Source organism: Nomia melanderi, chromosome 7 (assembly GCF_051020985.1).
Source record: "Nomia melanderi isolate GNS246 chromosome 7, iyNomMela1, whole genome shotgun sequence".
Classification (NCBI taxonomy): Eukaryota; Metazoa; Arthropoda; class Insecta; order Hymenoptera; family Halictidae; genus Nomia; species Nomia melanderi.
The window spans coordinates 6,694,447-6,708,499 of record NC_135005.1 but is presented as its reverse complement, the minus strand read 5'-3'; the positions used below and the strand labels follow the sequence as shown (position 1 = coordinate 6,708,499).

The following is a 14,053-nucleotide window of genomic DNA, read 5'->3' as shown; positions in this document are numbered from 1 at the left end:
TATGATCATCTGAATGAAATGAATATACAATTTGTTATTAATTATTTATTATTTGTTATTAGCCTCGTATATTATATATTTATTTTTGCTTGTTTATTTGTATACATATCATTAGTCATTTTAATGATAATATAACATGTTCTGAAAGATCAACCTATATAAAAAAAGTACTTTATCTTGATCAACATGGTTTATTTGATCATTTTTTTCTAAAATTACAAAATGTGTATTATCATCATCATTAAAGAATTGTACAAAATAAACAGTTGTCTTAATTGTACAAGTAAAAATGAATCATTTCTTAGAAGTAATTTCTGTTGTTTTTGTCAATAATGACAATATAATAAATAAGCAACGAAAACAGATTGTCCGATTGATTTTCAATTCGGAGGTAGGTACTGATTATCTTCGGATAAAATACTGTCTCTGTAGGTATCGGATATTACCACCCCTCTATTTATTTCATCCGTTTCCGTCGAAAATGATTGTTCAAAGTATTTCGTCAACATAGTATCCTTCACCCATCTATCGTCAAACAGAGCGAAAATTGCAACCTGAAACGACAAATATTATTAATTCTATGTGCCCAACATTTTCCATTTGCAGCGGTGATTTTAAGAACATATCGAATTCGATGGTTGTTCATTAGATGAGAATGTCTAAGTCGTTGAAAACGTCTCATTCGATCAATAGACTAATTAAAAACGCGAATCATACTATAATTAGCTGAAATATTAGCTACGCAAATTTACAACTTTTTACTTGCATGAATCATTGTAATTTTCATATTAAACAGACAGTAGTTTTTAGAACTTCAAAGTTCACACGTGTCTCGCAATATGTATAATTCATATTAATAAATTTACATAAACGTGGACTAACGATTTATTAAAGAGGCATTTAACAAACTTAGCAAACATAACAAACCAGTAAGTAACAATATATTTTTTCAAATAAATTATATCTTTTAAAACTTCTTATAACTTGGAATTTCTTTGTGTGCAACACGTAGCTTTTCATGGAAGTATTGTCTTTTATTTAAACATTCTTTTTCGTAGATAAATGAATTATAACAACATGGATGTAAAGAAATAACTTATGCCGCAATTTGTTTGGATCTTTCATAGCCAGAAATATTATGATAGGTGTTCAAAATTTCCAGGTGTAAGCCTTGTAATCGGGAAAGATTTGCCGACGATTCGTTATTCGTCGACTTGCTGATACAGTGTCACTGATATAATATCAACGAGTCTACAGACCTCTGACGATACCAGCTGCAATGCTAACGAATTGCCTGCAAATCTTTCCTAACGCACAAGGCTCACACCTGTAAACTTTAAACATCTATCATAATATTCCTGGCTGTGAAAGACCCAAACAAATTGCAGCATGAGTTATTTCTTCACATCTATGTTGTTATAATTCATTTATCTACGAAAAAGAATGTTTAAACAAAAGAATATTTTTCTATAAAAAGTAAGAAGAAAGAATCCTTCTTTCACAATTATCAAAAAGGTAATAGATGCCCTTCTGAAAAATTACTAAAATAATTGATTTAGTAATACGTAAACTGAATTGTAAATCAACTGAAATTTCGATACACAATAAATTATCCTTGATGCGTCTATAGAAAAATTTAAAAACTTCAATTTTACTGCTCGGTAATTTTAGTGTTAACACCTCAGGACGCATCAATTTGACGCATATTAAATTTTGTAAACATTATTTGCTAGTGTTTATGTCGATTTTGATTGACGCAATTACACAGATATGTATTCCAAGTGTTTATTTTTGAACTTCTGATTCTCAAGATCTAAATGAATGAACATCAATGCTTCTAGGAACAACAGAATAAACTATGCAGTAAATAGTGATTGATTGATATAGTAAAAAGGAGTGAAATAAAATGTTTAAAGAAGTTCTTACTTGATTCGATGCGACGCATCCCGTGTCTTGACTGTAAATTCCAATCAATTCGTAATATCCTTGTTCGTTTTTGCAAGCAAGAGGCCCACCAACGTCAACTTCGCAAACATTATTAATATCTTCTTTCGGTGCAGTGCAAATGATCCCGTTCGCTGCATCCGGGTTCGCGTTTGCACTTAATAATTGCTCCTTGCAGAAGTTCGTCGAAAGTATATTCATGTCCACCGCATGCATAATTGCCCCAGTATAATGCGCTAAATGAGAATAATGTTGTGTTAAACTTATGTAACTTTGCAGTACCTACGTCCTTTCTTGACGTTCTTGTTTTAAACATTATTAAAAGTAATTTTTAAAGGAAGCTAAAAATTAATTATCCATGACAATAAAAGACACGATTAGTAATAAAAAATCAATAGTTAAATATTCTCCAATTCAATGATTTATGTTTACTTGAATAGCGCGTGAAATATTTGTAAGAACATGTTTTGTAAATAATAAAACACGGAATCTGAAAAATGTTAATTGAATGGTTGTTTGATTTGAATTATTATATTTAAACGTTCAATATATCAGCGGTTTAAATAATTATCATTAAATGTTCAATGTATTAACGGTTTAAATAATTATAGTTAAATACAATTATTATATTATATTTAAAAATTATATTTCAATTTATATTGAGAATAAGTAAAGGATTTTCAGTAGTTGTTTACCTTGAAGGATAGATTTTCCCCAACCTGTGGCGATACACGACTTTTTCTCTTGCAATTGATTTGTTTGGGGTAAACAGAGAGGATTCACGTGGTAATCGAGGACGGCAGGTTTTTCGAGGCGCAAAACCGCGAGGTCGTGATCCCCGACACCTTTCGTATAACCAGGATGTATGTTGATGTACGATACATTAAGAATTTCGTAAGGAAGCGGTTCCTCGTGCTTCAATTCATATCCTAGCTTCCATTCCCCCAACTTGATCGACAAGTCATTTGGCACCATACTAAATGAACACAGTGTAACATAAGTATTAATAGTGTAAAGTAAGAATTTTAATACCAAATAATTGATAATTCTCATTAAGAAAATAATCATTGATGATGATTAATGTAAATAGAAATAATAAATAATCGAAAGACACATCAACTAAATCGTTGTTCTTCTTTAGAGAAAGAAGTTTCGAGTAAAGAAACAACATTCTATATCTTTGGTTCACATTTGCACGATGAATCAGCTGACATCCGGTTACGCTATCGTTTTGTCGAAGCCTGGCGCACGAAAAATTTAATATCACCTGTCAACGCAGTTGGCCGCTGTCAATACATCATGAGCACTAACGAGAGCACCGGAACAGAGAATTTTTTTATCCTTGGAATGCAGAACCATTGCCTGCCACGGGATTTCTCCGAAAACGGTCCGAGAATCGCTTATCTCTGGATTCTGTAATAATAATTTACGGAAACGATTGAAATCTTTCTAACTGTTGGTCCGATAACGTTGAAGATCGTTAATGCCTGTAACACATTAAGATATCTGACCTATCAGCAATTACTGAATAGTTTATTCAATCAATATTCAGTGTCTAAGGATTTCTTAATCAAACTTTTAGTACTAATAGCAATTGCAAAAACTAAATCAGCAGATCATATTGAGTAACATAATCCAATTACTATTTGCTAACTACATATAATAATAATAATAATATAACAATCATTATAATAGTAAACTTTTACAGAAAATAATAATATATTATTAATACTTATCAATACTTATCTGATAAATAAAATATTAATAAAAAATATAAAAAATTGCTAACAAAATTTTATTATTCCTTTTATTGGATAATCGCATAAATAATAAGGTTTTTTGTATTTCTTTTATTTTTTAAAATAAAGATAAACAAAACTGTTTTCAATCTAAAACATATTTGTCTTCATTATATATAATGAAATCTATTTATACATTATAATTACTTTAAAAATAGTTTTGTTTATCTTTATCTGTAAAAATAAAAGAAATATGGAAAGCTAAATTATTTTATCGGATGACCCAATATAAAAGGAATTCTTTCGTTGTCTTTTATATCGAATGCTTTTCGAGAAATCGCGAAATATTTGGATCAATCGTTGAAATTACCCTGTGTCTGACACCGCACTTCGCTTTTACTTCAACGACATTCGTCCCGTCTACCGCATTTTTAGTTTCCACCGAAGTTTCCGGTGGCGGGACCAAAATTTTCGTGGAAATGTTCGAATTTTCCCATTGTATCGCTGTTTGTTTCGTTGGTTCAGGGCGGGGCGTTTGTATAATAGGCTGTGGTGTCGTTACGACTGGTCGTACTCTTGCAATGTTCAAAAATGTCGGGAAACCTTGCTCGTCGAAACCGCCGCTGTAATTCGCAGGGAGATTTGTTGCTGGCCAAGGATCCACGTAATTCGGATCCCGGCAACATTTGCCGATTATTCCAGTTTCGGGATGCTTGCACGACTGCGAAAGGAATGTAAATAAGTGTAGCAAATAAATACATTGTTTTTATAAAATGTCGGACCTCGATAACTCGAACCTCTTTCACTTGAAAAGTTTCATTCCCTTTTGTTCAGGTATAAAAACCCCATAAATCAAAAAATATTTTCATATCCTTCAATTCAACTATAGAGATATCTATATCTTATTAAATTAAAATATGTCAATTATAAAATAAATTATTAAATATTTTAATCTCTAAAAAAACTATTTCGAAAAATTTAATTCCCATCCATTCAGCTATGAAAACTATAACTCGAAAATTTTTCAGTTTCCCTTGAAATTCGACTTATCGAGGATTGACTGTATCATAAAAAATATTCACAAGAGTTATTACAAAATTAAATAAGTAATTATACTTACACTCAGCGGTACTCGTTGCAATAGTTGTCTACTTGTCAAAGAAACAGGTTCCGGACTAATTGTACCGTCCACAGTACAAAACTGTTCCCCCACGCAAAGGAGAGCTGCCGCGCAACCAAGCTGCACGTGTGTCGGGATTGTGAGAACACCTGCAATTTTAAGAATTTTGTAAAAGTGTTGCAATAAGTGCAATATTATTAGAGAAGAATTTTAATTATTGCATATAAAAATATTTTACCCATTTTTCTACCTAAAGTATTAAACGTAAGATCGTAGTTCCACAGACAATGTTTGAGTTGCATAAAACAGTTACCTAATGATTATTATTATTTAATAAAAGTAATGTTCTTATAAATACAAAGTGAACCCAATAAAATACCGGATCTTAAACAAAAGAAGAAACGAAAAAACCAAGAAAGTAACAATTACTGTCATTCACAGTAATTTTAGAACAAGCAACTCTGTAGATTAGTATTCTCTGTAGATCTACTTCTATATCTTAAGCTTTTAGCTTATAATATCGTGCGAGACTCGAATGATGGGATAGTTGAATTAATAATAGTTGAGAAATAAGTCATAGGGCAAGGGGTTAAATTATAAGATTCAAATATATGCATTTTTAAATCGTATTGTACATCGTTGATGACAAGATAATTACATTGATCTTAACACGTTGAATTCCATGGGGGTCACCGATACCCTCTAACCAAATCGAATTACTGTAGTTCACTCAATTAAACGACGATTATTTAGAAACATAAATAATATTAAATCATTTGAATGAATTGCATTATTATTATTACACGTTCATCCAGCTGAATGTTACCACATGAGGTACCATTATTTATAATGTAAAAATGTTTCTCCATTTTGTGTATTTTACTCTATAAAATCGTGCAGCATTTAACGTGTTAAGAAATAAATCATAGAACAAGAAGTTAAAGATTCGTGTCCAAAAAGTTAGATAGTTTTACCTGTAGGAATCTGCTCGACAATTGGTCCACCAGGTACCGACACTACTTGTGAGTTTATAGAATCGCCAAAGGATTCTGGTACATTGTGATGGATTACTACAGGATTTTGTTTCACGAATACAGGTTCGTGGACAACACCTCTTGAACCCTGACTAGATGTTTCGATTCTTGGGGAGTCGATTGGAGGAAGGTCAACGATAACGTGACAACAGACTTCATCTTGAACTTTGCATGCTTGTTCCTGTTTTAAACAAATATTGAAATAATAATAATTGTAAAAACGTGTGTGTATTGTACACACGTGCAATGAATAGCAAAAGTATTCAAATAATAAGAACATTGAGTATTCACTATGTACTGTAAGAATTTCGCATATATTACGCTAAGCTGACTTCATTTTCAGCTATTCATTAAGATACAGTGTAAATTTTTCACATAATTTTCGTAAACTTTCACATTAAATTTCATAAATTTATAGAATATATAAATTTATAAAATATAAATAAATACACATAATAGTATATAGACGTAGAATTCTATGGTATAAATACTTCGTTAATAATGATAAATAATAGTACTAAAATAAAATAGACATTCGAATGATTTACAACTACGAAATACATCATGTTTAAAAACCCAATATTAAAAATGTAATCCAAAAATGTGAATGAATTATTCCTTTCGAAACTAAAATATCTCGTGAAATAAGAGTTACGTGTTTATTCGTTCTTTAGAAATGATTTGACTTTTCCATCGAACTGCTATTTTTTTCATTGACATTTTACAAAATCAGAAAGAAACAAGGCCAGGTTTATGATGTAATAATGTTTCAAGTCAGGCGAAGAAAAAATGGCATTCACTAAATTACTATCCTCCTGTTGAAAGGAGATTTCCAAATAAGTTCCAGAACCACACATCCTCCATCTCCCACTCTAAATCTAAAGAAGATACCGGCTACGTAATTCCGTTCTTTATATGACCTTGAACATTACGTCATACGTCGTTAAATTTGTCTTCTTTCTCATTTTTTTTTTTTTTTTATTGAAACGAATGTCAACTAAAATATGTGCTATTTCATGAAAAAAAACCAAGTTCTCCTTGTAATGAACTCTGATAAAAAAATGTCATTTTCGTTCGGTCTGAGAGAACATTTTTGTTCGCTGAATTCATTCAACTGGTTATATAAGATTCAAAAGTGATCCATTAAGCAACAAAATTTATTTGATCGTCCCCACGGCAGTCAATAATGCTATAAATTCTTCGAATATGTATGCTTATTATACTATACACACTTGGAGAAATTTAAATTTTACTGTTACTCGATGATTATTTAATTAAAGATAAGGAAATCATTTTTTACTACTCTAATCGAGACTATAAGAAAATGAACGTTTTTTTTTAATCATTGAAAAAAGACAAGAAATTATTTTCAAGTTAATATGGGAGCTATGAATTAAAATATACTAAACGTACGTTTTCTGCTGCAAAAATTATTATCATTAAAAAAAAAACGAATTTTCATTTATGAAATGTATTTAAGTATTAATAACGATATTATTATACGATTATTATGTAACGTGTTATAATGATAATGTGATTGAAAACAAGAGTGAAAAGTTTTACCTTGTGCACTAGGAAGTCAGTAACATTGTTAGCGACATGAATGTAACCATTAAGACAATCACTCTTTCTGGTACAGATTCTATCTCGCCCTGAACAGCTAATGGTAAAATCTGTCGTTTGGTCCAACAACGATGTTGACTGCGAGTCATCGACATCGAAATAATTTACGTCCGCGGTTTGTTGGACGAATTGTTGATCCACAGGAACTTGAAATGCTGTTTGAATGAAACATAATAACAATCACTGAAAATCTGTAAGTTTATTTATTTGAATTAACAATGGAGACGTATATTAATTTATGCAAATATATTAACAATTTCGAGCAAACATTTGCAAAATATTTATTCATAAAATATTTAATTGCTACAATTTAAAGAATCTCGATCTAATCGAAATTTTACATATTTTAGTAAATTATCACAAACTGATTATATATTTATTATAAAAATAAAAACAAATAAATTTCGAGAATCCTTGAAATACTATATGCTAATGAAATAAGACAGAAATACAGACCTATCTGTTCATAATCAACTGGATTCGATGGATACCCATTCGTTGAAAGAATTGTAACAGTTATTATTAAGAGACTGATAAGCATTTTTCTCATGCTTCCTCTGGGCACATCTACAATAAAAAAATTATTTGCGAAATAAATCATTAAAGTAATTAATAAACAATAAATCTCCAAGCAAAGTCACAATTTTTACAGACCAATTAAAAACAACATTGCCGTCTAAATGAATTTTTATTACCAGTTACAAGAGACGATGATTAACCCATTCCTATTATAATCCTACATACAGCCTACATATCGCCAATTAATACATTCAACCTTTCATTTTCTTCGAAAGCAAAACTTGACTTGCATTTACACAGAAAATCACACCCACCTAATTACACTAATTAGGAGTCGTAGCACAATTATATAAACCATGGAACGTTTATAATATATTAACCGATCCCATTAATTCCATTTCATTTAAAAGCATTTCTCTGTTCCAATTTAAAAGCGGAATAAACGAAGATTACATACGGCACACATCTTTTTCCGCGTTCGTTTCGTAACTTTTTACAAAAATCCGCGAACTCCCTAACAGCCCGATAAACTGGGGACATTAAAAACATATCCACGGATATGTTCGAATATCGCGGCCTCAATAACAAAGAGAAAAGGCAAGAACATTCCAAGGATTTCATTTGAGAACGTGTAAATGTTGATTTTCTCCGCGCGGAATGTGTAATAACATTAAGCCGGATATCTTGCGGGGAAACTCGTCCTTTAAACCCGAATGAGATATTCCATCAACGAGAAATAATTTATTTAAAAAGAAAGAAGGAAAAAAAAACAAGAAAGGAACGCGTCGTCTCGTCACAGCGGTTTACTACTTCCCTGACTGACTGTTCTTCCCGATGTTATTCAATAATAACAGAAGAGAAAGTCAAAAATGTTATTCCCATTTTGTTCCGCGACATTTTATTGAAAGATTAGCGACGCACTTAAGAACTTACGAAACATCAAATACTATGGATGGCTCAATTTTTTGTTTTTATATTCTTATTACGTAAATCCTTCTCTTCGCGCAAATCCGGATTCTTCAAATTATTTAAATACTCCCTCCCTTTCTTCTGGTCCATCATTTTTTCCCCGGCGTAACGGTACATTTCGAGCAAGTCGAATTTGGTGCATGTCGTTATTCAAGAATTTCACACATTTCAAATAATTACTTGGATATTAACACTAAAAGTACCGTGACCGGTCAAATGACGGGTTTTCAAGTTTCATTGAAAATTCTGCGTTTTCTTTCGTTCATTCAACTCGATATTGATTCCTATATTGCATGACTAATCGGTTTTATAATTTTTGTCCTCCCTTTTGTTACTATTTCCACTAAGAAAAATCTGTCGTCTAACTTGTTTACTTTTATTTTATCTGTATTTTTCGTACATTGAGATATTTAAGAGTTTGCGTTCGAATTAACTTAAAAATATTGGCAAACGTTAATCAATTCGGGTAATGTTTATAAAACCATAAACTTGTTAAATTTTATTATGTAGTAATAATTAATCAAATTGTTAAAGAAAATAAACGATTTTTCTAGCTATAAATGGACTTATTCCACTTTCAAAAAAAACATTTTTGCAATAACATTTTACAGTTAAAATTCCTTTGATTCATTTATGGGGATATCGTACGTCATTGATTATGTGATTATAAATATAGAAAGAGGATATTTATATCTCACTAAAACTACCATTAATTCATTATTTTCTGAAAATGGATTTATACCACTTTAAAAAAAATGACTCATATATTATTTTATGTTCGTGTGTAATTCTTCTGGTCGAAGTGGCCAAATTTCTTTTCAATTTTATTGAATCCTTGTTATTTCTGTTTTCTTTTGTTACCAATAAATGATTTTAAAATATTATACAAGAATCGCGGTACTTTATTAAAATATTGTTTATTACACGTAACAATTTTCGTGAACGTCGAGTTTAGCAACTTTTCGAATTACGCGAAACGTCAAAAGTAAAATGTACAAGCGTTTCATTTGTCGTTCGCTACTTCAACCGACAGATTCCTTTGCGTTTCATTCGCGTTACATAAAACAATTCGGGAACAGGATTTTCACGTTTCATGAATTTCAAAAGTACTTAACAATTTCTGCGACGACAAAATAAAAAGAAAACTGTAATCTCCCAAACGCGCGTAAATTGTAATGGGAATAAACGAAGTAACATTTTTAAGCAGCTTTCACATTGTTACAATATCGTTTATAATTTTTCAAAATAATCAGATGCTAGGAAAAGAAAGATTGAATAGTTCTTATTTAATTTGCTTTCGTAGAATAGAATGACATTGTGGTCGGTAAAAATTATTAATTGGAACGATCAGCTTACTAACATTTTATTTATTAACTTAATTGTCGTTTTATTTATTAATGTTTAATTCGTTATTACTCTAAAATGTTTTGAAATTACGAATATCACCCTTATTTTACAAAAATTTTCCTCTAAACAACAAAAATGAATTTCTTTTGACATGACGAGCATACTCAACACGAACACCCAAAAAGTTAACACTAGACCCACCGCAACCTTCAAAATGATTTCAATTGTTTCATTTACCAATTATCAATATCTTCAAACTTATAAATATCCTAAACGATGTTCAAAATAAATAATTTCTCCAAAATACCGTAATAAACATACAAAGAAACCAACAACAATCTACTGTTATAATTTTTCTAGGGATCACACATTAATCGTATTAACACATTGATTGCTACGGCTAAATTACAAGAAAATGATTATAACTTCTAACATAACTGATGTCGAATAAAAATGTTCAGTAGCATAAATAATTAGATAATAGTGTAACGTCAGAATTGCGATACTAGAAAAGAATAAGTGATATGTAAAGCGCAGTTTCTTTTCATGGCCATCAAAGTATTAAACCCTCGGTAGTTCTTAGTATCAACAATAGAACTACGAGTATTAATTCTTATTTCACCTATAGATATTTTAAAAGTTATCCGATCTCCGAAACGATTTTGAAAATAAATAGTTTCATTTGAATATTATAACAAATTTTTGAAGAAATTGAAAGAAAATGTATTGTCATAATCTTTATAAGTATTACATATCAACCCTAATATGCAATCAGTAGATCCAAATGTTAACACTAGAACTACCCGCCAAAATAGCGGATCTCAGTTTCCTTATTTCACAATCATGGATATATCAAAAGTATCCAATATCTGAAACGATTTTAAAAATAAATAGTTTCACTTGAATATTACAATGAATACCAACAGAAATCGAAGAAAAATCTACTGCTACAATCTCCATAACAAAGTAATACAATTATTACATATCAACCCCAATAAACGTTCGGTAGTTCTAACCGTTAAATACTTTCGTGGACCAGCATGCATGAGTTAGCCCGAAGAAAGCGCGATGCGTAAGGAAGCGACGCGAGGTGGTGGAAAGCAATAACCGTAATTTATGGAAAAAGGAAGACCGATCACCCGGAAATATCCAATCCCGACTGGACCGTCTCGATCGAAAGAGAAAGGGATACGCGCGCGCGCACGCGGGCGCCCGGCGTACAGACGCGTGATTTTTTACTCTTCTAATGTCCTACATTCCTAGAACGATATTTTGGAGATCACGTCATTCTTCTCCCGGCCTCTCTCGCAACCTTTTCTCCCGATATTCCCTGTCTGCCTACCTGGCCGCCGCCGGCCACTCTTATTCCTCCTTCCATCCGCGGCGACACTTTCGAAAAAAAAAAACAAAATATGCTTTCATAAACTATTATTTGGGGATCTGGTTTTCATTTATTCGATCGATTTCTAACAAAACATCCCGGCTTGACGACTCCGTTCTTTTTTCCCCGTTTTTTTTCTGTTTTATTTTTTGTTTTTTCCTTAATCGCTGCGCGATCCCGTTCGTTCCCGTGACCCGCATTCTTCGGCGAGTCGCCGATCAAATGTTTGACCATTTCGAACTCATTTGCATGTAATATCGGGCACGGAAAAATTTATGAGACGAACGCGGCCAGAAACGCGAGATCGATTCGGCAACGACGTGGAAAGCCTGCCAAAGTGTTACGCTGACATTTTAATAAGCCTGGGACACACGCTTCGACGCTTCGCGCTCGTTGACCGATGATTTGCGAAACTTTGGACAATTGACGGTGGAACTGGTGAACGAGTTAAATTGAAGCATCTCGGAATTAATTTTTTGTAATTAATTGACTAAATATTTTTTTTAAGTTCGTAATTAAATTGAAATTCGTGTGTTTACACGGATAAAATATAAGTGACTTCGAATATTGACAAATTTGGTCTCATATTTTCTATGAGAAATTTTGAATGTATCACATTCTAGTTTCAGTGTCAAAATTATACTGCGATGTGTACACTTTTTAATGCGTTCGCTATCAACATCAGATATCTGTAACGGTCACCATTATATACTTTACTTGCAGAAAAATGAAATTGATAATGTGGACATTGTTATTTCAAGTTATCAAATTGGCATTAAATTTAGAGACTCGATGAATCTTCTTAATTTTATGTTCTCAATACTTTATTTAGAGGATTCGTTGGGTACCGTGGAACATTGCAACTGAGGAGATCGTCAGCAAACAAATAGTAGCGAGCGTGTTAAGTGTTGTTGGAGTCTAGGTACAACAGGTGGTTTATTCTCTCACTATTCTGCTGTTTCATTGTATCACTATTGTTCATTCTTTAATGACACGATATATAATATTTTTTACACGTTATATTCTTTAATTTTCGTCAAATGGGTTGACTTTCTTATATGAAGAGTTGAACTAATTTCCTTATACATAAATATTATTTTTCTTATGTTAGTTAGGAAAATTGATGTAAGGTACTCACTACAAGAGTATTAGTGTATATACATAGAAAATATGAGTTAGAATTTAATTCAGAAAATTTATTCATTCTCGATATTAACGTATGCTGGATGAACAATAGAATATATTAAAAGCTCCACAAACGATGAATTCTTAACTTATCACTTGAAAAATTGTCCACCCGGAAAGTAGATTTTTTCAATAATTGTCAATTTGTCGTAAAAATATATTATAATATTGTATATACAAGTGTTAACAATATATTTAAAAACGATTGAGTTTCACGAATCAGTCATTTTTCTGATCTGATAACTTTGGTATTTATTAGTCTGTAATTAGACACATTAGCACTGAATTTTATGTATCAACTTGTAACCGATGTTTAACTTTATTTTCTTCGTTAAATAACCTGTATTTGCCACGTTTGCTAGTTAAAAATATTATATTAACAAAGTTTTGCAACAGAAGTTCGTGTGTATAAAAAATATTTATTAGAAACGTTTCAATTGTTTGTATGTAAACAAAATTTATATGGATAACATATTTATCGTAGCGTAAAGAGACATTTTTTTAGGAATCGAAATATAAATAAATTTACTAAACAATGTTAATTTGAAATATTTGTTTAACGATAAAAAGACATGTTTTCTTTTGTACGAAATGGTGAATAAAATATTACAAAAAACTGTAAAAAATTTAAACAATATAAAGTATGAACTATGAAAATAATTAAACGCACTCTGACAAGAGTAATTAAATGCACAAAATATACTACAAATTTATACATATATAGAAATCACAAAGTATTTGGAAAATATGACATGAAACATATCTTTTTCCTTGAATATTTATAATTAAATTGAAGATTAATTAGTGAATGCTTAAAAAACAAATTGGTTAGTAAGCGTCTTAGTAAATAATAAAAATGAGTTACACATTTACTAAAAAGCCACCACGAACAGTTAAACAAAGATATTTTCAACTACGAAAAATTCGAATATGTTATTCATACTTTTATAAAAAAAAGATAGCAAATATAATTAACGATAAGCAATATTTAAATAATATTATAAAGTTTAATAATACATACGTGCTCGATAAATTCGTACGCGACGATTAAGATTCGCTAAGTGGAATTTACTCTTCCACGTGCTACCTGAAAGAAAGTCAATAAAACTGACGCTGCTTTAGTATTCGTTCTTCTCTTATATCGATTCACCGATGTTGGTTCTATCCCTACCAGTTCGATCGTAATTACAGC

General features: G+C 31.1%; 1 protein-coding gene across 1 annotated transcript; it reads right to left on the bottom strand.

Annotated features, from left to right (window-relative positions):
* Positions 1-68: 68 nt before the first annotated feature.
* scaf (inactive serine protease scarface) lies at positions 69-14,051 on the bottom strand. The gene is made up of 11 exons (XM_031970301.2): positions 14,033-14,051; positions 13,883-13,948; positions 7,917-8,027; positions 7,401-7,615; positions 5,778-6,018; positions 4,804-4,952; positions 4,054-4,404; positions 3,212-3,357; positions 2,640-2,920; positions 1,927-2,180; positions 69-554 (listed from the first exon to the last, which is right to left on the bottom strand). Exons 3-11 carry the CDS (start codon positions 8,008-8,010, stop codon positions 381-383), a joined length of 1,905 nt encoding a protein of 634 aa, XP_031826161.1. The 5' UTR covers positions 8,011-8,027; positions 13,883-13,948; positions 14,033-14,051; the 3' UTR covers positions 69-380.
* Between the last annotated feature and the right edge of the window lie 2 nt (positions 14,052-14,053).